The sequence below is a fragment of the Varanus komodoensis genome, unplaced genomic scaffold (genome assembly GCF_004798865.1).
Source record: "Varanus komodoensis strain SLA01 unplaced genomic scaffold, ASM479886v1 scaffold4, whole genome shotgun sequence".
Lineage (NCBI taxonomy): Eukaryota > Metazoa > Chordata > Lepidosauria > Squamata > Varanidae > Varanus > Varanus komodoensis.
The window spans coordinates 13,208,927-13,232,832 of NW_025335941.1; the positions used below are offsets into that span (position 1 = coordinate 13,208,927).

The window sequence follows — 23,906 nt, forward strand, 5'->3', positions numbered from 1 at the left end:
CTTTGTAGTTTGTTCTAACTTTTTTTTCTGTTTTGAAGCCATTGCTATTAAATTCCCTTTCATGAATGCTTTACTAGGCTACCCATATTGTTGTTAGAGACATAATTTGTATTAATCAATTTATTTTTTTTCTAAATCTCTTTCCCATTTCTTCTTCATTTTGTAGTAAAAGATTGTAATTCAGTCTGCATTTTCTAGTTCCAAGTTGCTTTTCTTGCCAGATGATTTCTAATGGGTGGTGGTCCAAAAATAGATTGAATCCTTGCAGTCTTTAAATTCAATAACAAAGTTTTTGATATCCAGCACATATCTATCCCTGAGTATGTCTGATTTCTATCAGAAAAAAAGGTGTAGTTCCTGGGTTTTTGATTTTGAAATCTCCTTACATCTTCCAGTTGTAACGTACCCATAACTGAAGATATTTTTAGGAAGTTTAGGGTTTCTATACCACCTCATAGTTAAAGTTCTCTGTGCAGGTTTGTGAACTCTGACTTGCTTAAAACATGATTTATTTCTATATATTAATTCAGAACAGTGGGTTGCTATCTCAGACAACGGAATTTCTGTGTAAGAATGGAAAAAAGAAAAAAAAGAACACCCACTGCCCTGACAGCAACAAAAGGCCTTTTGAGATAGAGCAAGGGAGACTTCAAAGGTAAAGAGAAACAACCCAGTGACTGAGAAAACAAACCACAGTTTCATTGTCTGCAAGACAAACCCTGGACAGAGCAGCAAATTATGCATTAAATAAAACATCGGTAAGTTTTATGTCTGAATCAGGGCAATGAGGTTTAATTCTGAGATGACATACTTATGCTGCTTGAACTATAATCTATGTTTATCCTACTTAGAACAGACCCACTGAAAAGAATGGGACTTAACTTAGACTGATAACCCTCAATAACCTATTTGTATTGCTTGCTATATGTTGTCAGGAGCAGATCTTTCCCGCCACATCTGCCCTTTTCCCTCTCCAGAAAACTTAAGACAAACCCTTTCAAGCACAATTCTTTATCTATGCTTTACAGATTGCAAATAATGACCTCTCTGCAATGTGGGAATAGTGACTATCCAAATTAAGAGCTGAATCCAAACTGGAACAACCACTTCTTCCCTCCTTTTCAGAATGGACCTGACGGTACCCTCAGGGAGGCTCCCACTGCTCGAGGGCTAGATGACAGGAATGTCAGACACTTAACTGTCCACCCACTTTGCATGTTGTCTCCTTACATGGTCAAGGAGCTCCACTCAGTCACTAGCCTTCCCTCTACTGAAATGTCTTCTTCCTCTGTCTGAGTATCTTCACTCTGTAAACTTACAATTACAAAGCCCTTTGCCTTTTCCCCTCAGTATCTGAAGCATCTATGTGGAGAGAGTGTGATTTGAGAGAGCAAGCCAGTTTGGACCAGGCAGTATTATTTTATCTACAATTTTAAAAATACCAGAATGTCTCCTGACCCAGGATTATGGGCAGCTGGAAAAATCCTAACTGCCAGAATTGTATCACAGTACAATAACCCCATCTTAAAAACTCCAAGAAAATGAATTCTTACCTCACATTTAACAAGACCACACGAGCTGTAGACAACGATTTTAGAAATGAGGCCTTTACAATCTGGAGTGAAACATAGCTCTCGAAGAATATCCTGTGGGTGCCAGCAGAAATGTGTCTGTGGGTAAGATTTCACTTCAAGGACTGCAGAAATTATATTTTATTTTAAAAATGGATTTAAGAATCACACAAATGGCCAAATAACAGCATGTTGCTTTTCTTTCTAGTTTTATAATTCCATTTACTATAGTCGTATCTTAGCTAAGTAACATAGGTTGTTTTGGATCCAGACTTAATTTACTTGAAATTTGAATCAACTGAGAGTTATTCATTAGCTACAGTGCAAACCTATGCCTACTCAGAGATAAGTTTCACTGAATTTAACTAACCTAGTTTGGATCCAATCCATTATCTTTACTTCACAGAGTCAATAGATCCATTCCCCACCTAACTCCCTGATTCTGATACAAGCTGATTGCAAACTGAAAATAATCTTCATCTTTCTCATGAAATCCCTGTAGAAAACACATAATCATGCTGAATTTATTTTACACTAACAATTTTTGTCACAGATACACTGGGAATGACTATGCATATAGCAGCATCACTTTATAGATGACTGAAGTGTAGAAACAGTAGAGAGTGGCCATATTCAGACATCCTGTTAAGTCTGGAATTCAGTCGTAATAAACCATAAAATGTGTAACTAGGGTACTGGTGTATGCAGCCTGTACCCTCCTTTCTTCATGTGAATCGGTAAACAAACCAGGAAGGAATAGCTTTACATCATGTCAGATTTATTGTTATAGATGCTCATATGACCCAACTTAAATGGTTTTATGTTGCTTTGTGAAATCTGACTTGTTTGGGAGTAACTTAATCATAATCCTGAGTTCAGACTTAATTCAAAGCTATCCTTTAACTCCTTGCCCAAAGGCAGGAGCAATAGGTTAAATGTACCAGCACCTTGTTCTTTCACATCATGACTCATTAAGCCAGGATTCATGGCTTAGCACAAGCCCAAACACAGTCACAAATTCTTTCAGAGTTTGCCAGAAAAAAAAAAGACAAAATGCTTGCTTGAATACTTAATCAGTGCATGATTTTGATCACTGCACTTTCTTATATATTTAGCTACTAATACTTTTTGCAATGAACAATTTTAATTCATATATATCATGGTTTTCATATTTAGTAAGAAAAGATTAGAGAGTATTTGGAACAACCAACTTCCAACCAACCTGCTGACATCAGAACGACTTAGTGACTTCAAAACTGAGTACCAAAAAAACCCCTTATGTGCAGTCACTGCAATCACAACAAACTAATGGAAGGATTACAAAAGAATTAATTGCCTCACACATGAGAGTTTACATCTAGCTTCTAGTTACATTATTTAATCAGCTGAACCCTGTGTGACTCAAATATCCAAAACTGCACCTCACTGTGGGACTGCCATATTACTAGCATTAAAGTAGTACACAGAAGCACTACATGAAATGTCTAATTCTTGCATTATCCATCACTGTTAAAGTGTGAAATACCATTCCATGCAAAACCAACTTGAGCAACCTCCAAGCAAAAAAGAAGCATTGGACATTTGATGTTACCTTATCATTTTTATCACTATATCTTGTTGCTTTCAGTTTCTTCCAACAGGTTACATGAAACTCCACTATGCATTGTTCACAGCAAGCAACACGTATAAAACCCTAAAATTTGGAGATCACAAATTATTAAAATATTAGCCAAGTCCTGTTTTATACCAGTAATACTCTAAACATGCTGGACATTGGCTTATCACGAGAAAGTCAATATAAAACAAATTTCATATCTAAAACAATATTCTTGCAAATTTACCTTGAAATCTGGGTCACTAAAATATATTTTGATTTTATGTGCTTGGCACTGCTGGTAGCGACAAATTGCATCTGGATTTGGAGGAAACTTGCATTCTTCAATACAATCTTCCAGTATGACCTAAACACCAGGAATCAGAAGGAAATATGGTTGCTTTTTCTTTGGAATTTTGTACAAACAAGTAGTGGTATTTTTCTTAATTCAAACCAGCTTTGAAACACAAAATTGATGTTTTTGATGAACTTTCATTCACATGTTACTTCAATGACACTTAATTACCTCATTGTGAATGCACAGATTTATTAAGAAAAAACCTGAATATTGTCCTTCCTACTTTTTCCATTATTTCTGTACCTGACCAACATGATTTAACCTGATGTGTGGTGATTCATACACAGAAAATCCTCCATTATGCGTACGATCATCCTTCTGTAATAGTCACCAATCAATTTTATTTCATGTAAGCCCAAGTCAAAGAATAAAGTAAAACGGTTTTACACTCTCTGCTCCAAAGAGCCCCCTTCACCAGAGACTCTAAGGCCATAGGTCCTCAAACTATGGCCTGTGGGACGGATCCGGCCCGCCATGCCCATTCATCCAGCCCGCACCACCACCTGCCTTCCCCGCACACGCCCACTCGCCACTGCCTTGCAGTGTGGGCTGGAGGCAGTGGCTTGCTCACTCGGAGATGGTTTTGGACTTGTTGGGAGATCTCCCAGCGAGTTCAAAACCATCTCTGAGCAAAAAAGGTGCCGCCACCTGCCTCCCCTACGCATGTGTGCTCACCACTGCCTCACAGCATGGGCTGGAGGCGGTGGCTTTTTCGGAGATGGTTTTGGACTCACTGGGAGATCTTCAAGCGAGCAAGCCGCCACCGCGCACACCCAATGCCACCTCTTGCGCGCCCGACAACGCCTCACCAGCCCACGTGCCCAAGCCCCCCCCCCCTCACTGGCCTGCGTGTGTAGCCACCGCCTTTCAACTGCCCCCCTACTGAAAAAGTTTGAGGACCCCTGCTCTAGGCCAGTGATGGCGAACCTTTTAGAAACTAAGTGACCAAACTGCAACCCAAAACCCACTTATTTATCGCAAAGTACCAACACTACAACAAAACCTCAAAAACTGAGGTTTTAGTTTAGAAAAAACACCTCATAGCCTGTCCAAGCAAATACATATATATACCCTTGGCAGCGCACTGACCAGCCATGCGAAAGCTCGGACGAGTCACGAGCCTGGTGCCGCTACTCCTTTCCAAGCATGTGCATGGCCCCTATGTGCGCTGTTATCTGATGCTTGGCTGCTGGGGTGACTTGGTTCGCATGCCAAACAAAGAGGGCTCTGCACGTCTGGTGTGGCATGCATGCCATAGGTTCGCCACCGATGGCCTAACCTTACCCTGGTGCACTCCCCTAATCCTAATATACGGGGGGAAAACAATTGAAAGGGGGGATTTTGAAAAAGCCTTCCTTGAGTAGCTTTCTCTGCACAGCTCATCATTTCTGCACATTCTAAACACAATCCAACCATCAAAACCATGCCAGGACACTTCATTTTTCTAACCCTAACCCAGTGATGGTGAACCTTTTAGAGACCAAGTGACCAAACTGCAACCCAAAACCCACTTATTTATCGCAAAGTACCAACACTGCAATAAAACTGAAGTTTTAGTTTAGAAAAAACAACTCACAGCCAGTCCAAGCAAATATATGGCAGTGCACTGACCAGTCATGTGAAAGCTCAGACGAGTCATGGCCAATGAGTCGCAGCTTGTGACATCATCGCCTGGCACCACTACTCCTTTCCGAGCATGCGCATGACCCCTATGTATGCTGTTATCTGATGCTCAGCTGCTGGGGCGATGCTGGGGCGACTTGGCTTGCACACTGACAGAGGGGGCTCTGCATGCCCGCTGTGGCACGCGTGCCATAGGTTCACCACCATTGCTCTAGGCACTTGGGAAACAGGAAAAGTTCATCCCACCCCATTTCCATTAATTTCTTACAGCTGTCAAAAATTTCCCTTTGAAACAGGGATTAGATAGGTCTAAATTGGGTAGTTTTGCACAGAGATATACAAATTGCTTATACATATTGAAATAACAAAAATATTTGTTCAAATTTTTATGTTTTAAAAAGGTGGCAAACTACAGACATCCCCATCAATGTGCCACTAGGGTATTTTGGAAGCAATGTCACTGGCTGCCAACTCAAGAGCCTGAAAGAGGAAAGGGAGAAAAGCCACAACATTTGCAAAAGGACTAACCATCAGTGCAATAGCTAAATCCTCAGTGACAGTTGTAAAACAGTAAAAGAAATAGCAAAGGATAACATATGTCCTCCTCGGAGGACAGTACTAGCTCTAGGTCATTGTGTAACCTTGTCAGGAGCTCTGGAAAGGATGCTATTCCCAAAGGCCTATTTGCAAGGGCATTCATAAACAACAGCCTGAAACCACCTCTTCTCCTCTCTGTCCAAATGTGAACATAAGATTGCTTAATATAAGAAGCCTTTTATCACAAGGAAACTTGTTCGAACTTAACAGCCAATCAGTAAACTAAATCATAGGCTGTTGGGAATGAGAAAGAGTAGATACTTTCATTCCAGAACTCACACTCAGTTCCTCTGTAGATTGTGGAGCATGATACCCAAACCCAGACCACTTGGATGACGACGACGATGATAACGACGACGACATTCTATACCACCCATAGCGGAAGGCACACCAATTGCTCTGATTTGGATCTCATACTCCACCGCTTATGATCAAACCAATTGCAGATCACTGAGTAAAAGTGGAAGTGGTACTTTCTCTCATTCATGAACAGTTCTGCCTACTGAAGTGGATAGACAGAATCATGTTCTGAGGATGTCTGTTGCCACTGAGCAAGAATGCAAGAGTTTTTCCTTTTCTTATTTTCTTCTTGATGCAATAGTGGCAAAGTCAGTATTTAACCTGGTCAGCCACCATGAGAAGTGACCTAGGATCAACTTTTTAAAAATTTATCTACAGGATAATAATTCTTACTTACTTGCAACCTCTCAGGCCTTGTCTCTTCAATAACTACTGAAGTTGTGGGCCATGTCAATACACCAGGCACCATTTTATGCCTAACCATGATCTTTGATTTCATGAACTGGTCTAGAGCTTCTGAAAACCTATAGCATGAACAGATAAACTTCTATCACATATCTTAAACTATGTAACCAACTGTCTCTGTTATACTATGTACTTTGGAAAACAAAACAGCTGAATGTATTTTTCCCCTCAGTATAACACAGTTCAGAAATTGAAAGTCATTGTGATCAGTGGAAATGTTCCCTCTGGCTAGTTACATATGCTTTCTTCCTATTGAAAAGGTGAGTCTATTCTAAAGTCTATCCACCCTTTCAAAATAAAGAATCAATGCTTTTGGCAGGAAGAGCTTTTAAGCCGCTAATACTGCCAACATTCATCTTGCTTCACCAAGTTTCCTTTCTTCCTAATCCCTTTTAGTAGTGGTTGTCTTCCTTTGTGCAAATGGGCAGTCTCTTCCATGCACTAGGCAGCTTCTCTAAGGTTTTGGGAGGAGACCACATCCATTTCTTTGATAGAATAACAGCTACTGAGAGCAAGGGGGAAACAAGAGTAGCCCTGCAGAAGAAAAGCACTGTTTACCAGGAGAAGCAGGCAAGGTTAGGGGAGCTTGGTAATCTTAATTTGGTCCCAAGTTTGTTTGTTTGTTTGTTTATTTAGAGAACTTCTATGCCGCCCCATTCGCCGAAGCCTCGGGGCGGTTCACAATCATAAATAAATAACATAGTATAAAACAGTATAATTTAACAGTATAATTTAAGTCGCCCTGGCCAAAGAATAAAATAAATAATAGTAATAATTAAAGTAACGTTTCAATAAAAAGGTCTTCGCCTGGCGCCGAAAAACAAATAACGATGGCGCCAGGCGGACCTCTCTGGGGAGCTAGACCTACGCTCTAGCTGTCTCCCGGCCTGCTTCATCCCCCGCAATTCAGATGTATACCAAGGGAAAGAGTGGGCTCTGCCTGGTGGGAGAGGATGCTTAGGAGCGATCATGTCAACAGCCCTAGTCATCTCCCCATTCCATAGTTCGACCAGAGCCTCGACAGGAGCACCAGTCTTGTCAGCTGGAAACTCCCCCAGGGCCTTCAGGAATCCATCCAGATCCATCTGGCTCCGGGGGCAACCCACACAATCGGGTCCGCACCCTTACAGAGGGAAAGGCCGCTCTCGAGCACAAACCTCACGAGAAAGTGATCTGACCATGACAGGGGAGTCAGACATAAATTTCTCACCCTCGGCAAACCATGACTCCAACCATAAGTCAGATTTAATTACAAATATTCCACAATTAAAAAGGCAGTACACTAATCAGTCCAAGGCCATTAGATGAAATTGCTGGCTAGCACATCTCTTTCCTGATTAATTCCACACCACTGACATGCTTTTAAATATCTTACTAAGTGCTTCCTTTTGTTATTATTTAGGTGGAGTTACAAGGATACAGCAGTAAGCAGATCTCCCATCATGAAGAGCAGTATTAGTAAACAACTTAACAGGCAAAATGACTTTCTGCATTTCATACAAAGAGTACACACAGATGAAACTAGAGCCCAACTCAGAACTTACTCCTGATAGTCTTAACTAGCTTGACTCCTGAGAGCCAGTGTGGTGTAGTACTTAAGAGCATGGGACAGGAAATCAGGGATCTAGGTACTAGTCCCCACTTGAGAAAAACTGGCTGACTTTGGCCAGTCAGACTCCCAGCTCAAACTACCTTACAGGTTTGTTGTTGTGGGGATAAGATTAAGAGCAGGAGGAGGAGAATGATGTAAGCCACCTTGAGTTTTTTGTAAGAAAAAAAGCAAGATATAAATCTGACAAATAAATAAGGAAATCAACTCATTTAAAATAGAAATATACCACTTACCTATTCTGTCTCATGTATACTTTACCAATTCCATAATGTGCTAAGCAATCAAATCTCACTTTCTGATACTGTTCAATTATGTTATTAAAATACTCTTTGGCTTTAGTTAGTGCCTTTGGGGAAAAAAGGAAAAGTCTGAAAAAGTGATTAAATATGCACTTATCTGCAAAACACAGCATTTGCCACTTTAATTCACCACTTATTGCTACTTAAGAGACAAGCCTGGTTTCAAAAGTAGCTTCACTCAAGCAATATTGCAATAAACACAACAACTGAAGTTTTAACTGTGAGCATTTCCGTAATAAAGCACATGTTCCTTGTTTGGTTCACAGCCTGAGAACAAATAATAAACCATGGTCTGAAGACACCAAGTGATTCATGGCATACCTTCAGGAAACATGCAAAGGTAAAATGTCTAACATCCACAACACAAATCTATCACAAGATCATGCAACTGCACTAAAAGCAAAGGCAATGTATAACCTGCATTAAGTTTTAAACTTATGACTACCACCATTAACACATGTTGTGCCACATGGCATATTCCATGATGCACACCAGGACAGTAGCCATGAGATTTCTGTGTTGCACATCAGGACAATAGCCTATATAAGATCAGCCCCCTGAAACAGTCCTGTTTATTATTTGAAAACAATTTGCCCCCATGAATGCACAACAAATGGTTAATCATATCACAGAGGAAAAAATATAGTACAGCATATATGCATGTTAATGACAGGATTTCAAATATAGATTTTGATATCTGAAAACTGTTGCAAATGTTAAAAGAAGTTGGCATTTCCCTTCAGTTGTGGTATTTTATAATTCAGCTTAGAAAAGAATAAGTTGTCAACAACTATGCTAGTAAGTTTAAGTCAGAATTCATCCACTTCCTTCACTGTCATTTTAATAAACTGTCAAATATATAACAGCTTAAAGTCTTACCTCAAGCTGCCCTATTCCGAGCAGAGCAGTGGCATATCCATAGAGGATTACAACATAATCAACAACAGCAAGATTCATTTGCTGCAAGATGTTTGGGGGCTGGAGTGGGAATTGAACAGAAGACAAAGAAACAGTTGTCTGTCATTAAAAGTGCTACCTTCAAGAAAGGAACATAACAGCTGGGACAAAACCTATCAGTACCTATAGTTTTGCATGCATGAGCACATGGAGTTAGATCCAGGATGTGCCTTCCATAAGAGAAAGGACTCCACCCATGGCAGATCCCTCTGTCCAGTATTTGGGGATCCACCCCCTCCTCCACAGACACACACACACACCATAGCTCTACAATCTTTTATTCAGTGCCAGGAGATTGTACATTCTACAATCTCCTGGCACTGTGTAGCATTTCTAGGTAATTAAGAAAGTTGCTACAGGAAGAAGGGGACAGGGATATTTTATGCTGGGAAAACTGCACTGATTGAAGTGGACATCCCCCATTCACTCCTTCCTGTACCCTCAATCCAGAGAGCCAGTGTGGTGTAGTGGTTAAGTGCATGGGACTGGGACTCAAGTTCTAGTCCCCACTCAGCCATGGAGCCAACTGGGTGACTTTGGGCCAGTCGCAGACTCTCAGCCCAACCTACCCCACAGGGCTGTTGTTATGGGGATAAGATGGAGGAGGAGAATGATGTAAGCTGCCTTGAGCCCTTTGTAGGAAAAAGCAGGATATAAATTGAAAAAATCAATCAATCAATCAATCAATCAATCAATCCCTTTTGCTTACACACCTCAGACAGCTTCTAAAAACAGGATTTGAAATGAAGTTTCCTACTGTTGATGCAGATCTTAAAATATATCTGGAGGCCAAAATGAAACACCAAGGCAGGCTAAAGGCCATGGGGCAGGACATCACCTCAGTCCCCTCCACACTACCTTCAGGGGTTATACCTGAACACAGGGGCACCATAACACCTTTCCCTCTAGTCCTACTCTGGCCAAGTGACCCAGCAGGATATCAGGGCTGATTATACTGAAAGTTGCTGGGAGGCCCTGAACCCTTCCTGGCCTAGCGTGTTATCTACAAATACAACTTCTGTCCCCAAACTACTTATATTCTGAGGTTCTCTCAGCTCAGCTGCATTTAATCAGCTGCAACTATAGCCAGAGTATTTGTTCACTGATCTGTTACCCAATGTCTTGCAAAGTTTCTTAAAAATAATGAGTACCTATAGTTCATTAGGACATTGAAAAACAGAAAGATGCTCTCTCCTTGGCTACACAAAACACAGTCTGGAAGATATATTCTGTTCCTTTGTAAAGTAAAACACAATTTTGTTAATAAGATGCTTTCTGCCTTTTTCAGCTGTTTAGTACAGAAAGTTAAATGCTACTTTATACATGTATGGTTCTTCCAAGCACCACCAAGAAAGGTGTAAAGTAGGGGGAACCCATTTCAGCCTCAGAGTAAAATTAGTCCCAGGCAATGCTGTTGGGGTAGGCATGTATGATGACTGGGGGGCTGGGGAGAGATTTGCTGGATTTTCATGATTCAGTCTCATGGATTCTGGTTTGTTAGCCCTGTTAGGTGACTACTTTCATTGAGAATCAAACCAGCTCACAGACTGCACTCTCTAAAAGGGACTGGAATTTGCATTTTTAACCACTAATGAAATTTGTACAAATAAGCAGGTGCTGTAGGCACATTGCTGTAGCACAATCAGCCAATTTTCACAAATCAGCTGAATTTACATGAATTGTTCTACAGCCACATGGTTTTCAGCTGCTTAGTTGGACAAATCCAATTACCAGTTAAAAAACATGAACTGTAGTCCATCTTAAAGATAGAAGTCAATGAAACCTCTCTCTCTCTCCATCCCAATTCAGCCTACTTCTTATCAATGATAATATGTCAAGTTTAAACAAACCAGATTTCCTGTTTCAGTACATCCCTAGTCAGGGGCCACATGCTGGCAGTAGGAGGGACAGCTTTCTGAAGCGGGTGGAGCCACTGCTGACTTGCCAGCTCCCAGCACTTACATATGTACATATATGCATACATACATTTATATATATGCCCATTCCTCCATTCATACACAGTGAGCCGGCATGCTTTGGACCTTGCCATTCCCAACCAAAGAACATAAAATGAAGGCAGTTCCCTTCTCTGAAAGGGCAGGATCTTTGGAGAGGGGCTGGCACCTTACAAAAAGGTCTTTGCAAGGTGGATGGGAAGGCTTAACAGGCTGAAGTTTCCCTATCCCTAGTGCTAGTCTTATTAAGGTAAAACTGTTCATGACACAGCATGACATCCTTCCTATTACCTGTAGTTGGGATTTATCTAAAGTATTCAGTAATAGTTCAAAAGACTGTTCAGCGCTGTGAAAACGTTGATCCATCAAAGCTGTGTATCCATTTTTTATACAAGTCATCAACATTTCCAGTGAGGGTGATATATCCACCTGCAAAAACAACAAGGAAAACTGTGGCATTAGTTTTATCAAAACATGATTTAACTTATATCAGGGACTGTTTGATTTTAGTGCTTTCTGTGTGGGTTTCTTTTTATAAAATCGTTACCAATATTTAATTCAATAGCTATCTCACAAAGTTCAAGTCATTAGCAAATGACAAGAAAAGAGTGACATACTTTTGGATAATTTGCAATTAAAACTAAATAAGCTGTATAAAATATGAATTATATAAAGGTGGCAAAACTAACTGAAATGCCAAGAAAAAATGGACCATGTCATCCACATGACCTAATTTCCTTGGGGATCTAAGAGCCCCTTTCTTCAAGGAACAAGAGCAGAGGCCAACTTGGTGGGCCTGAATGCCACTGCCACTAAGAAGATAATGTTTTCTAGACAGATAAATTCAGTATTTTAAGCCAATGTTCTCCAACTTTTAGTAAGACAAATTGGTATTGTCCTTTACAGAACAATCCTATTGTGCAATGCTTGGCTCACATGGAAAAATAAGGCAAAATTTACTATTGCTTTTATAAGTATCACTTGAGGTTGGACTGCATGCTGGTCTGAAGCTGCTACAATATAAATACTCTACACACCTTTCATCAATTTCATCTACGAAGGACCCCCCAGAATCCTTCATATGTTCAACTCACTCAGAGTTTGCATTGCTACATTCCCATGATCTAATAAATCATAAAAGTGTATTATTTACCTGTTCCATAGTACTACTGGTAGTATTCTGTTTGTCTAGACCTTTTTGAGAATCTGTTTTTGGGTTCAACTGGTCTCTGCAATTAAAGATGATATAGCTACCTTTGTCATCAATGATTTCAATAAACACCTTTTTCCTGCTCCAAAATTTACCAGGGGTTTACTTCTACAGATCTTTCTTCAGAATATTCAAGTCTCTTGGACTCTGGTGCTCAAACTGACTCTCAGCACCATGAGCTTTCCAAGTTCATTGCCAACTCCATATAAACCACCTGTCCATCTACGCAAAGTTCCATGGTTTCAGTCACCATGATCAATATGCCACAGCCCCGTTGGGAAGTACAACATGCCCATGTCCTTCTCCAAATTCTTCAGGAGGCAGCAAAAATAGTATCTGAACTGCAGAAATCCTCATTCTCTCCCGTGTTCCAAAGCTGAGGTTCTTCAGCCACTGCACTGTTGAGGCACCCAAAGCACTTCAGTCTAACAAACAAGAGTTCTGCCACCCCTTTCAGATGCAAACTTAGGAGGTTGGTAGAGAAGCAAGTATTGTCCCTGAATTTGCAAAAGTATCAGGGATCAGTGTGCTGACAACCACCAATGTTAGCTGAGCTATCAGCCCAAAATTGTGGACCCCATGTTTAAAGGGCACATTACCCCTTAAGGCTAGTGTCTCACTGTTCTGAAGGTTTTAAAGAATATTTAAGTTCATTGACTTAACATTAGTCTGCACATGTAAGGTTTTTTTTGCACATATACTTTATTTATTAATCACTTGCACCTGTATACAAATGTTTACTTTTAGTTAGTTTATTTAATCCAATGAAAGGGTGGATATAAAACCCCAAGACACTTTAAAAAAAAGCAAGCTTTGAATCTCATACAAAATCATAAGGAGTGCAGCTCAAGAAATATAGTCCAATAGGACATTCACCTCATCTTCTCAGAATCTCCCATTTTACTCCTTGGTTTTCTTTGATTTTCATTCAGTCCTGTCAGGAAAAAAAAAATCAAATTTGGTATTTATCTAGATTTGTTTTAATAGAAAGAAAAAATATACACACATTGAGAAATTGACAAGGCTGAAAAAAGCCACCTAGGTGCATAAGTAACTAGGATTTGTATACAAATGCTTAGGTTCTTGATTTTTTTTTCTCAACATTGTACAGTTCTGACACCTAGATGTTGACACCTTGAGCCATATCATAACATTGGTAGCCTGATAAAGGCAGGCTACTTATCTGTAACTGCTGTCTTTGAGTGATCATCTGTGTATCCACACATATGCATCCGCATGGGAACTCTCTTTGGAAAGTTTCTATAGCTGATAATCTTTTTGGCAAGAATCCTTCTCCCAGTGTATATCCCAGAGAGTTCCTGCTCATTTCCCCTAGTCCTATTACTCTAACTTCATTTCCTACTGACACTGGAATGAAACCTTGCTTAGACAATTAGTCCAAATGTAAAATACTGGCCTCAGTATCAGCACAATATTAAAATGACAGCAAAGCAAGAACAGTGGGGGAGGGCTAGAAATTGTTTGTCCCATGAACTGTGGAGAAGGGCTATTTTCTGGTAGACCATGTGGGTTTCACTGGACTGTGGCAACAGACTGCTGTTTTGCTATAACTGGGGCCATAGGTAAAGGAGGCAGAGAAAACTGATTCTGCAGAAGAGTGAAGTAGATGCTGAATGGAATCTTGGATGGAAACCTGAGTGGATTTCCACTGGCAGCAGGGTGAAAAAATATTCTTGATCCCAAGAATATGTGTATTCATCATAATAGTCATTCATAGTGTCTGCTGCAATCTGACATCAGGGATCAAGAGCTTTCTCTTGGACAATTAGTTTGCTCAGTATCAACAAAAGCCAGCTGAGTTAGTCTAGGAAAAGTTATGTCACAGCAGCTTGGTGCCAAAAGCACTGGACAGAAATATGAGACTAGTATCTCAAGGGGCAAAGCATCATGGATTTCTCCCTTGGAAACAGATGTTGCCAAGATTAGCTCCAGCTTTGGTAGCAAGGTGTTGGTAGATGGAATAGCTGTCAAGGATGAGTTGCAAAGAACAGTTGCCACAGAACCATCTTTGGTTTTGAAGATTAGAAGCACTCCTACTTTGATTAGAAGATTATACAGTGTGAGTGGGCATGCCACCCCAATACAAGAGGCCAGAAGGCCTAAGGTGGAAGGCCTCTCTCCATTGCTCTTCATGCATCCACCTCCTCAAAAAGCTCTGTTCCAAAATCTGTCCTATTCCTCCTGATCTGCTTCACAGACACCTGGCAACAAGGGAACAAGACTACAAAGCAGCCCTCACCCAAAGAAAAGATGCAGAGAGAGTGTCTGTTGGCAGACGGAGCTTACTCCTACACCTCACACAGTTTCAAAAAGGATCTTAAGGGCCTTATGGCTTGAAAAGGCCCAGAACCTCACAAAATGAAGGAATGACTGATGATGATGCAATAATTAACAGAGAACTATAGCTCAACTAAGAAAAAATATGTTGAGGAACAAACTGAACTCTCTGAGGCTACCACAATAGTGGTCAAAGAATTGAGGGAAATGGACAGGAACCCTCTGGGATATACTAGCAATGACAGTGAAGAAGGGGTTCCCACCAAAAAGATTCTCAATTGTGTAAGCTTCCTAAAACAAGGTTCCATGTAGGCACAGTCTTCATATGTGTGATGTGCACAGATATTTGAACTTCTGATGATCAAGAATGTGAGCATAAATCCTATGTGACCTATCTAGAACGGAAATCAATCTTTCATTCCACATGCTATTTTGGCATTTTCATGAATAAATAGATTTTAGACACCCAAAGTTGCATTACTGGTATATGAACTCTAAAACCCCCAATTATTACTTTTAAACTCCATTTTAAAGAATGGAGATTTCATAAAAGTTATCACAAGAATTTTTAACTTAATCAAACAGCATCATAAATAAGCAAAATTTTAATTGTTCTTCCAAAGAATTGTCTTAACCATTTATGTTGAAATCTAAATTCCAAATAAGCAGAGAATATTCAGAGCCAAGTGATTTTTAGTAAGAGATGCATGTACTCCATATCTTATATGGAAACAATAAAATGATCGTTCAAAAAAAATGAAAATTATTAGTTGTAGTTCTAGAAGACAACTGTACTTAAAGAAAGCTCTCACAGAACATGGGATTCCAGTTTCACATTGTCTCTTTGGTAGTTTGTCACAATGAAAACCCAGAATGTATATTAAAAATAGAATTTAATGACTGCAAAGATAAGAATATAACATCAGACACACCAAACATGGATGGAAGGGAATCCAAAGAATTCAGAAATGAGCAAAGGAACATGCAAAATGAAAACTAGTTTCCAAGTCCTAAATATACACTTATTTACTGAACTCCATTAGTTCTAAGGAGACAGTCACCTTAACACATTGTTAACACACAAAATAATTAGTTTCATATCCACAGTTATGGGTCCAGGCAAGCAAGTACTTCTCTGGATCATTTCAACAGAAAGACATCAGAGATACTTGACAATCTTTACTATTTGATTAGCCTTACACTTTAGATCACCTCAAATATTCTATTCTGTAGTTTATTGGTACTATGCCCATCTCATGAAGGATGGGCCATTTGATCTTTGTTTCTATAATGAGGTTTTCAAGGAAAAGCCAGACTATATAATTTTACCTTAGATTTTAAGATGCTAAAAGCCCTAAATGACTTAGGGCCTGGATATCTGATGGAGTGTCTCCTTCCCTGTGTGCCTACCTGCCCCTTAATATCTGGGGCAGAGGTCCTTCTTTGGAGCCCTCCTTGAAGGAGATTAGGAGGGTGGCTACGTGAAGAAGTGCTTTCTTTGAGGTGGCACTCTGGTTATGGAATGCTGCCCAGAGCAGCTCACCTGGCATCGACACTTTATTCCTTTTGCCACCAGGCTAAAACCTTTTGGTTTTCCCATTATTTTAAGGTTTCACTAAGGTTTAATGTGGGTTTTATTTTATTGAAATTATTCAGATGCTGTGCTTCATTTCATTTTATTCTGTTTTTATTTTAAGACCATCCCAAGACTTTAGTAGTTGGACGGTATATACAAGCTATAAATAAATAGATTTTTTTTTCAGAAATGCTAAAAATAAATCTTCCTTACAACAGGCCCTGTGCAGAGACAGAGCCCATATGTGTGATGCACAGAGATCATGAAGAAGAACTGAATGTTTCTCAATTCTATGCATATTTAGGCGGAAAAATCTTCTACAACACACACAAGCAGGTGAAAGCTGACAGTTGCAGGTCTTTTCTGTATAAAGATACATAACATCCGTGTATCCTTGTTTCAGCAAGTAAGATCTGCCCATTACACACTATATACCAAAATGCCTTGGGTCCAATTATTTTATTAACTTACCTGAAGTAAAATCTGAAAGCCAATCTTTGTTTTCTTTAGTCTGTGTATTATCAGCCACCTGTTAAAAGATAAAATGGGAACTTGTCCACTACTGTGACAAGAAATGTATTTGATATCCTGAAGCTACAAAAAATTAATCCAAGCATTAAAAACATTTAAACTTGAGAAGATATCTAGTAATTTGTATTTTATTATATGCTATGTCTATCATAACTAAAACAGACCAACAGAAGACTGGCCAATGCCTACATGTGAACTTATTTATTATTTAAAACTTTTATATGCTGTCACCACATGCCTCAGCATCTCCAATAAAACAATAACAATTCCATAAAATTATATAAAACAAAGAACAAAAAAGCAACAGTTAATGATAAAATATTAATTTTTAAAATAGCAATTAAATAAAAAGCTTTTAACCTGGTGCCGAAAAGAATATAAACTTGGCACCAGCCACACCTCTCCAGGGAGCACATTTCATAATCTGGGCGCCATCGCAGAGAAGGCCCTGCTCTGGGTAGTTGTTCTTTTTCTCTCCTTTAAAAAGGGCTCCCGGAGCAAAGCCTCTCTCACAGATGTTAAGGGGCGTGAGGGCATGTAAGGGAAGAGGGGCTCCTTCAGGTATCCTGGTCCCAAGCCATTCAGGGCTTTATACGTTAAAACCAGCACCTTGAATCGGGTCTGGACTTCAACTGGGAGCCAGTGGAGCTGGTAGAGGACTGGCATTATATGAGAGTAACAGCCGGTCCCCGTCAGCAGCCTGGCAGCTCTGTTCAGTACCAGCTGAAGTATCCGGACCGTTTTCAAGGGCAGCCCCACGTAGAGCGCATTGCAGTAATCCAAGTGGGAAGTTACCAGAGCATGTATCACTGTTGCTAGGGAGTGCTCATCCAGGTAAGGACACAGCTGATGGGTCAGTCAAAGTTGTAGGAAAGCAAACCTTGCCACCGCCGCCACCTGGAACTCCAGTGTCAGCTCTGGGTCAAGAAGTACTCCCAAGCTGTGGACCCTGCCCTTTAGAGGGAGTGCTACCCCATCCAGAACTGGGACAAAATCACCTACCTGGAGACCCGCACCACCCACCAACAGGACTTCCGTCTTATCTGGATTGAGGCTCAGTTTATTGGCCCTCATCCAGCCCATTACCTCAGCCAGGCACCGGTTCAAGACAGCCACCACCTCACCTGGAGCAGATGTAAATGAGAGGTAGAACTGGGTGTCATCAACATACTGATGACTCCGCAGCCCAAACCTCCTGATGACCTCTCCCAGCCGTTTCATGTAGATCTTAAATAGCATGGGGGACAAAATAGAGCCCTGTGGGACTCCATGGCAAAGCTGCCATGGCGCAGAGCTATAGTCCCCCAGCACCACCTTCTGGAATTGGCCGGGCAGATAGGAGTGGAACCACTGCCACACACTGCCTCCTACTCCCAAGTCAGCCAGCCTATCCAGAAGGATACCATGGTCGATGGTATCAAAAGCCGCTGAGACGTCCAGGAGAACCAACAGAGATGCACTCCCCCTGTCCCTCTCCCTGCACAGGTCATCATACAGGGCAACCAAGGCAGATTCAGTACCATAACCGGGTCTGAAGCCAAACTGAAATGGGTCCACATAATCAGTTCCATCCAAGAGTGCCTGGAGTTGTCCCGCCACCACCAATTCTAACACCTTGCCCAAAAACGGAATATTGGCCACTGGTCTAAAGTTGGTTGCCACCTCTGGGTCCAGGGATGCCCTCTTTAGGACAGGCTGGGGTCACCGCCTCCTTCAAGGGGGCTGGGACCCGGCCCTCACTCAGTGAGCCATTAAGAACCTCCTGGACCCAGGGACCAATCCTGTAACTGACCTTTAGGCTAATTTAAACGTAGAGCCTCTCCCATGGCAATGGAGAGAGCAGAGCTGCTACATGTTCACAGTTCTTGAAATATTCCTAACAGACTGTTTTCTCCAATGTTCTGAAAGCTTTAAATTCAAATGGTAGAAAGGACAACAAACTAAACCTATGCCATGCCAGAAGGTTAACACACAGCAATATTATGGATGACAAAATGAGATACAGCCCTGGAAACAAGATTCATATCAGAGGGAGGGAAAGTAATGATATTGCCCTCTAAATAGCATTTATCAGTAACACATTCACTTAACAGCAGTGAAATCATACCTTTGTTTGCATCTGCTGACAAACATTATGCTGAGAATCAGACTTTTTCTTTTCATTGTCAGATTGCTTTGATTCTTGGTCAGATTCTGAAGAACTAAACAAAACATTCCAAGGGATTGAACAGATACAATTCTATCACACAGATAAAGTAGAATACATTGCTAAGAAAGTTATCCCAGATGGTTAATAAATTGTTTTATGATATTGAACCAATTATTTATATTATTGCTGTTCTGTAATAAAATAAGCTACACCCTAGCACAATAATTAAATAAATATTTTCTTTATGAATAGCAATAACTATACATATAATATTGTTTATGGGGAATGCCTGGCTCAGCTTGGTTCCTAAGCCAGGAGTAAGTGCAGGAAAGAAGTTCAGTAAGCTCAAGAGAGCCAGAATCCAACTGGACCATAGCATGACTATCTTTCACATGTTTTAAAACCTGCAACAGAAAACTAAACTGCATTTAATCAGTCAGTGTTTGATTTTTTAATTTACTTGATACTTGAAGTTATTTGGAATTAAACTTTTTTTGAAATACAGGTTTCTTCATTCTGTGCCTATTTTGTTTTACAACTAAATAAATTTACTCATATCATTGAACAAATGTTATCATACCAAGTGTTTTTCTGTATATTCAAAGACCATCTTAAAGTGGAAAAACCTCCAGTTTCTTCCAGCTGCATTATAAGTTTTTCACGTTGCTGAATAAGATCCTTAATTCCTTTAGGGTTATTCTCGCACAACTCTTGACCTCTCAGATTGGCTTCCAATGCTTCTTTGAGCTTTCCCATGACTGATAGAGCATCACAGAATCGATAATGTCCCTACAAAATGCCATTTTTTTTTTAAAGATCATCCCTAAAATAGTAAGCTTCGCCAGTAATAACATTTTACATTTTATTGTTGTTGCTTATATCCACCCAGACAGAAGTCCCATTATGTTCAATACGGTTTACATCTAGATAAATGTGCATAAAATTATAGCCTTGAGTATATGACTATATACAACTTCCCACATACTTTAAAAGGTTTCTTCCCAATTCTGCAGCAGATTTTTGGGAAGGAGAGGGAGAAAAAGTGAAAATCCCCCCCCCCAATAGGCACTGATAATATGCTTTCCATGAACAAAATCCTGCCTATGGTGGATCACTAGATCCAACCCTATCTTTATACATTAGAAAAAGCTACTATTGAAGTACAGATGCTTAAACTGATTATATTTAAACACTGCACAGCATGGAGCTAATACAAGTGTTCTCCAACTTTCCCAAGATCCTGTGGAGGGACCCGAAACAAAAATATCCCTGAAGCCGAGAATCCCATGGTTCAGCTTTTCTCAAGTTAAGCTACAGACATCTGCTTTGTGCACTTCAGGAAGAATTTGCTGATCCAAAGGCTCTAAGTGGATAAGACTTTTCATTTTGCATTTTCTTCCTTCTTTCCTCACATACTTCTCAAAGTATTCCTACACATCTTCTCTTCTCCCTTCACACTTAACATATACCAATTCCCTCACACTCCCAGTTTCTTTCATTCCTCCCTCCTATTGGTGATATTGGGTGGACTGCAACATGGTGACCCAATGGTGGAGCACAATTTGAGAAACAATATGTATTACCTAACAATAAGAGAAGCAGCCAAGGAGACAAACCCTAAATATAACTGACAGGCATCCTTTCAATTAAAAAGGGGGCAAGGACCTTACCCATCAACAACTACTATAAACAGAAATAGACCCTTGAGTGAGCACAGCTTTTTCAGCGATTCATAACTAGCAAGATCTGCTCAAAACTAGAAACTGACCAACTTCCTATTTACATAATTATTAAATGCTTGCAAAGTCCAATGTTCTCAGGCTTCAGTCATAGCAACAGTAAATCTACAAAATACATGTAACCAACCTTTGGCCAGTTGGGCTTCAAAACAATGGATCTTTTCCCATCCCACAGGGCTTTACTAAAAACAGAATTCCAAATTTAAGTTACAAATGATTAAAACATTATTAATCAAACTAAAGAAATTTTCAATTTGCAAGTCCAAAACTGAACAAGTTCTATTTATAAAAGAAATTTTATCTTATGGAAATTCCTACTCCTGAGAGTAGACATTGCAATTTTCTCCTGTGGAACAGTATCTCTGCCAGGTGGAAGCCAGATTCAAACTTTGACTGCCCTAGTGGGACAGAGAGCCCTGCTTTCCCAAACCTAGCCTATTACTTCTGAAAGCTCTGTACTTCCCCAGCCTCTTCACAGCACTGCTGAACAAATGTCAGTTTACAGCCCTTTTTTTCCTTCAAAACACTCCTCTCAGGTTTCCTTCTGGGTTAGCTCTTGAAGATACAATGACCCTGCTGCTGCTGTAATGATGACCTATCAGTTTATAAAGAGCCAGTGTGGTATACTGATTACAGTGTTGGACTGGGACACACTAGATCTGGTGGCCAATTGGCCATGAACCTCACTGTATGACTTTGGAACAATCACTGACTCTCAGCTTCATTTAATTCATTGGGTTGATTGGGAATAAAAAGGAGAGAAGAATTATGTTAAACACCTTGAGTTCCTTGCAGAAAAAGGTAGTATATGAATAAATAAAAACCACTGAGTGATGGTGCACAAGCAGGTTTGCTGTTGCAAGATGCACACCTCTTTTGTGTCTTAGTGCACAACCCATGATCAGCTCCTTCATAGGTTTGTAGCACGATGTATGAACTCATCGCGCTAAACTGTTTAGGAGCTAAACAACCCAGCAGCTAATCCAATAACAAACCTCTCTCTACTGCTCATATACAACAACCAAAGGTTTTTAAACTGATGGGTTGTTATGTCCAAATCAGGTCACTGAAATAAATGCTAAAGTCAACCTTGTTTTATTCATTGACAATAGTGTAGTACTTGGAGAGTACGATCACTCCTCTTTCCTTCAAACAGAAAGATTATCTAGCATGGATAGTTAAGTAATAAGTAGATATCTGTATAAATTTAGCTGCTTATGGCATATATACAGAATTTGCCTTTTATCAACTGCTGAATATTCATATTTGGCAAATGGTAAACTAATTTCTACAACCAGTATCCCAAAATATTTGCTGTGGTCCAACAACCTTGCACTCAGTCAGATGAACCTTTGATTTTTTTTGCTTTGAACAATTGCTATGCCATTACAAAAATCTGCTTTCTGAATACTTATTCAGAGCAGCTAACCTAACTACAGTGGTACTTCAGCTCACAAACACCTCAGTTCATGACCAAATTGGGTTGCGAACAGAAATTTCATAAAAATGTTGATGCGGGTTGCGAACTCTGCATTGGGTGACGATTGCGAGTGCACTCGCCTTCCCTACACAGTTATGGGGGGAGAGGAGAGATGGCCATGATCTTTGTTGTTCTATGTCACTTTGCTTCAGATTTTTGTAAGTAAACAAATAATTGCAGAACAGATTAACCTTATTTACATTGACCCTTATGGGGAAATTTGACTTGGCTCACGACCTATTTGGGTCACAACCAGAGTCCTGGAATGGATTAAGTTCATGAGCCAAGGTACCATTGTACTTCCTTGTTTCTTTAGAACCAGGCCATTGTATACTTTTGTCTTTAGAAGTGCACATTTTAAACTTTGACTAGTGTGCACCATATACAAAGCCAAGAAGCATCTCAAAGATTCAGAGTTCCACAAAGGGATTTACAGAAGAAACACTCTGAAAGTCTATTTCCCATTTGTGATATAACCTCCATTTACACATATGTAAACAACTGCTTTTTCCCCTGCAACTGTTTCTGTGTGATCAAAGAATGATTCCAATTCATACTCCCATGGCTTTACATTTATTCCTTCCTGTATCTTAAAGCAAATTGTTTGTAAGCCGCCCAGAGGCTTCGGCGAATGGGGCGGCATAAAAATGTTTTAATAAATAAATAAAATAAATAAAATGGGAGCAGGTTATGTTGAGCAATTCAATGAAATACTGTAACTACAGATATAGAGAACAAATGTTTAGTATGTTACTAAAGCCGATGGATTTAAGAAACAACGCATTAACAAATGGTTACTTTTAGGTGAATTCTGGAGGAAAATATATACGTACATATAGTGTTCAGTTCGGAGAAAACAGAGGGCCCGGTTGCCATAAAGGAGGTGATTTTCAGGCCTAAAAAAAGTTAGATTACTTTCAGTTTGTAAAGCACACAGCTATGAATTTAAATGTTTCCAGAAAGTTTAATCAGAAACTTATTCCACAGCAAGTTTGATATCCTGCAGCTTTATATGGTTTGGAATGCAGTAAAGTTTAACCGAAGTTCTAAAATGTTGTGTTGAGGCATCTTTTCTTCAATCTCTGTGGATAGGAAAGGATTCAGTAAAAGGTACACATGCAGCCCAGTGTCAGCCTAGCTATATAGCTGAATGCCAGAAATATAGCAGATGAGCATGAGTAGAATTTGCTGCCAACAGTGAACATCACCTAAAGCCATGCCACTCACTTTCAGTAAAAAAAACCTTTTGTATATGATAGGTCCACCAAGACGCATTTCCTGCTTTAACTTCTACCTAACCTCATTGCTACTGAAGTAGTTCAGATAATGATAGATTTTTATTATGCTATTTTGTATCTCTGAGGAAACTTGTTAAGATAACCCAGCATGATGTATGAAACATACCAACAGGCTCCTTGGTTGACTTCTGCGTGGCTTGCATGACCTTCTACTGCTCAGTTATCAATTAACCCCCTTCCCCACCACTGCCAACCCAACTGAGGCAAGAAATAGCTGAAGGGTATTTACACAGGAATGCTCTACAGCTGTTCCTGGTACCACTCAGCTGGGAAGCAGGAGGGCATGCAGTAGAG

At 40.0% G+C, this 23,906-nt stretch overlaps 1 protein-coding gene across 4 annotated transcripts in view; it reads right to left on the reverse strand.

Annotated features, from left to right (window-relative positions):
- TTC3 (tetratricopeptide repeat domain 3) overlaps positions 1 to 23,906 on the reverse strand; it is a 70,258-nt gene that overhangs the window by 32,499 nt on the left and 13,853 nt on the right. For 3 of the 4 annotated variants that reach the window (XM_044442209.1, XM_044442208.1, XM_044442212.1), the window contains exons 2-15: positions 23,148 to 23,210; positions 20,962 to 21,016; positions 19,676 to 19,884; positions 19,054 to 19,147; positions 16,887 to 16,944; positions 13,418 to 13,475; positions 12,485 to 12,560; positions 11,623 to 11,760; positions 9,299 to 9,397; positions 8,354 to 8,466; positions 6,441 to 6,567; positions 3,413 to 3,532; positions 3,163 to 3,264; positions 1,554 to 1,646 (exon numbers count right to left, since the gene is read on the reverse strand). In XM_044442209.1, the coding sequence (XP_044298144.1) occupies positions 1,554 to 1,646; positions 3,163 to 3,264; positions 3,413 to 3,532; positions 6,441 to 6,567; positions 8,354 to 8,466; positions 9,299 to 9,397; positions 11,623 to 11,760; positions 12,485 to 12,560; positions 13,418 to 13,475; positions 16,887 to 16,944; positions 19,054 to 19,147; positions 19,676 to 19,851 (1,254 nt within the window). In that variant the 5' untranslated portion in view covers positions 19,852 to 19,884; positions 20,962 to 21,016; positions 23,148 to 23,210. Of the gene's footprint in view, positions 1 to 1,553; positions 1,647 to 3,162; positions 3,265 to 3,412; positions 3,533 to 6,440; positions 6,568 to 8,353; positions 8,467 to 9,298; positions 9,398 to 11,622; positions 11,761 to 12,484; positions 12,563 to 13,417; positions 13,476 to 16,886; positions 16,945 to 19,053; positions 19,148 to 19,675; positions 19,885 to 20,961; positions 21,017 to 23,147; positions 23,211 to 23,906 lie in introns of all 4 variants that reach the window. The other variant, XM_044442211.1, reaches the window with a different exon arrangement.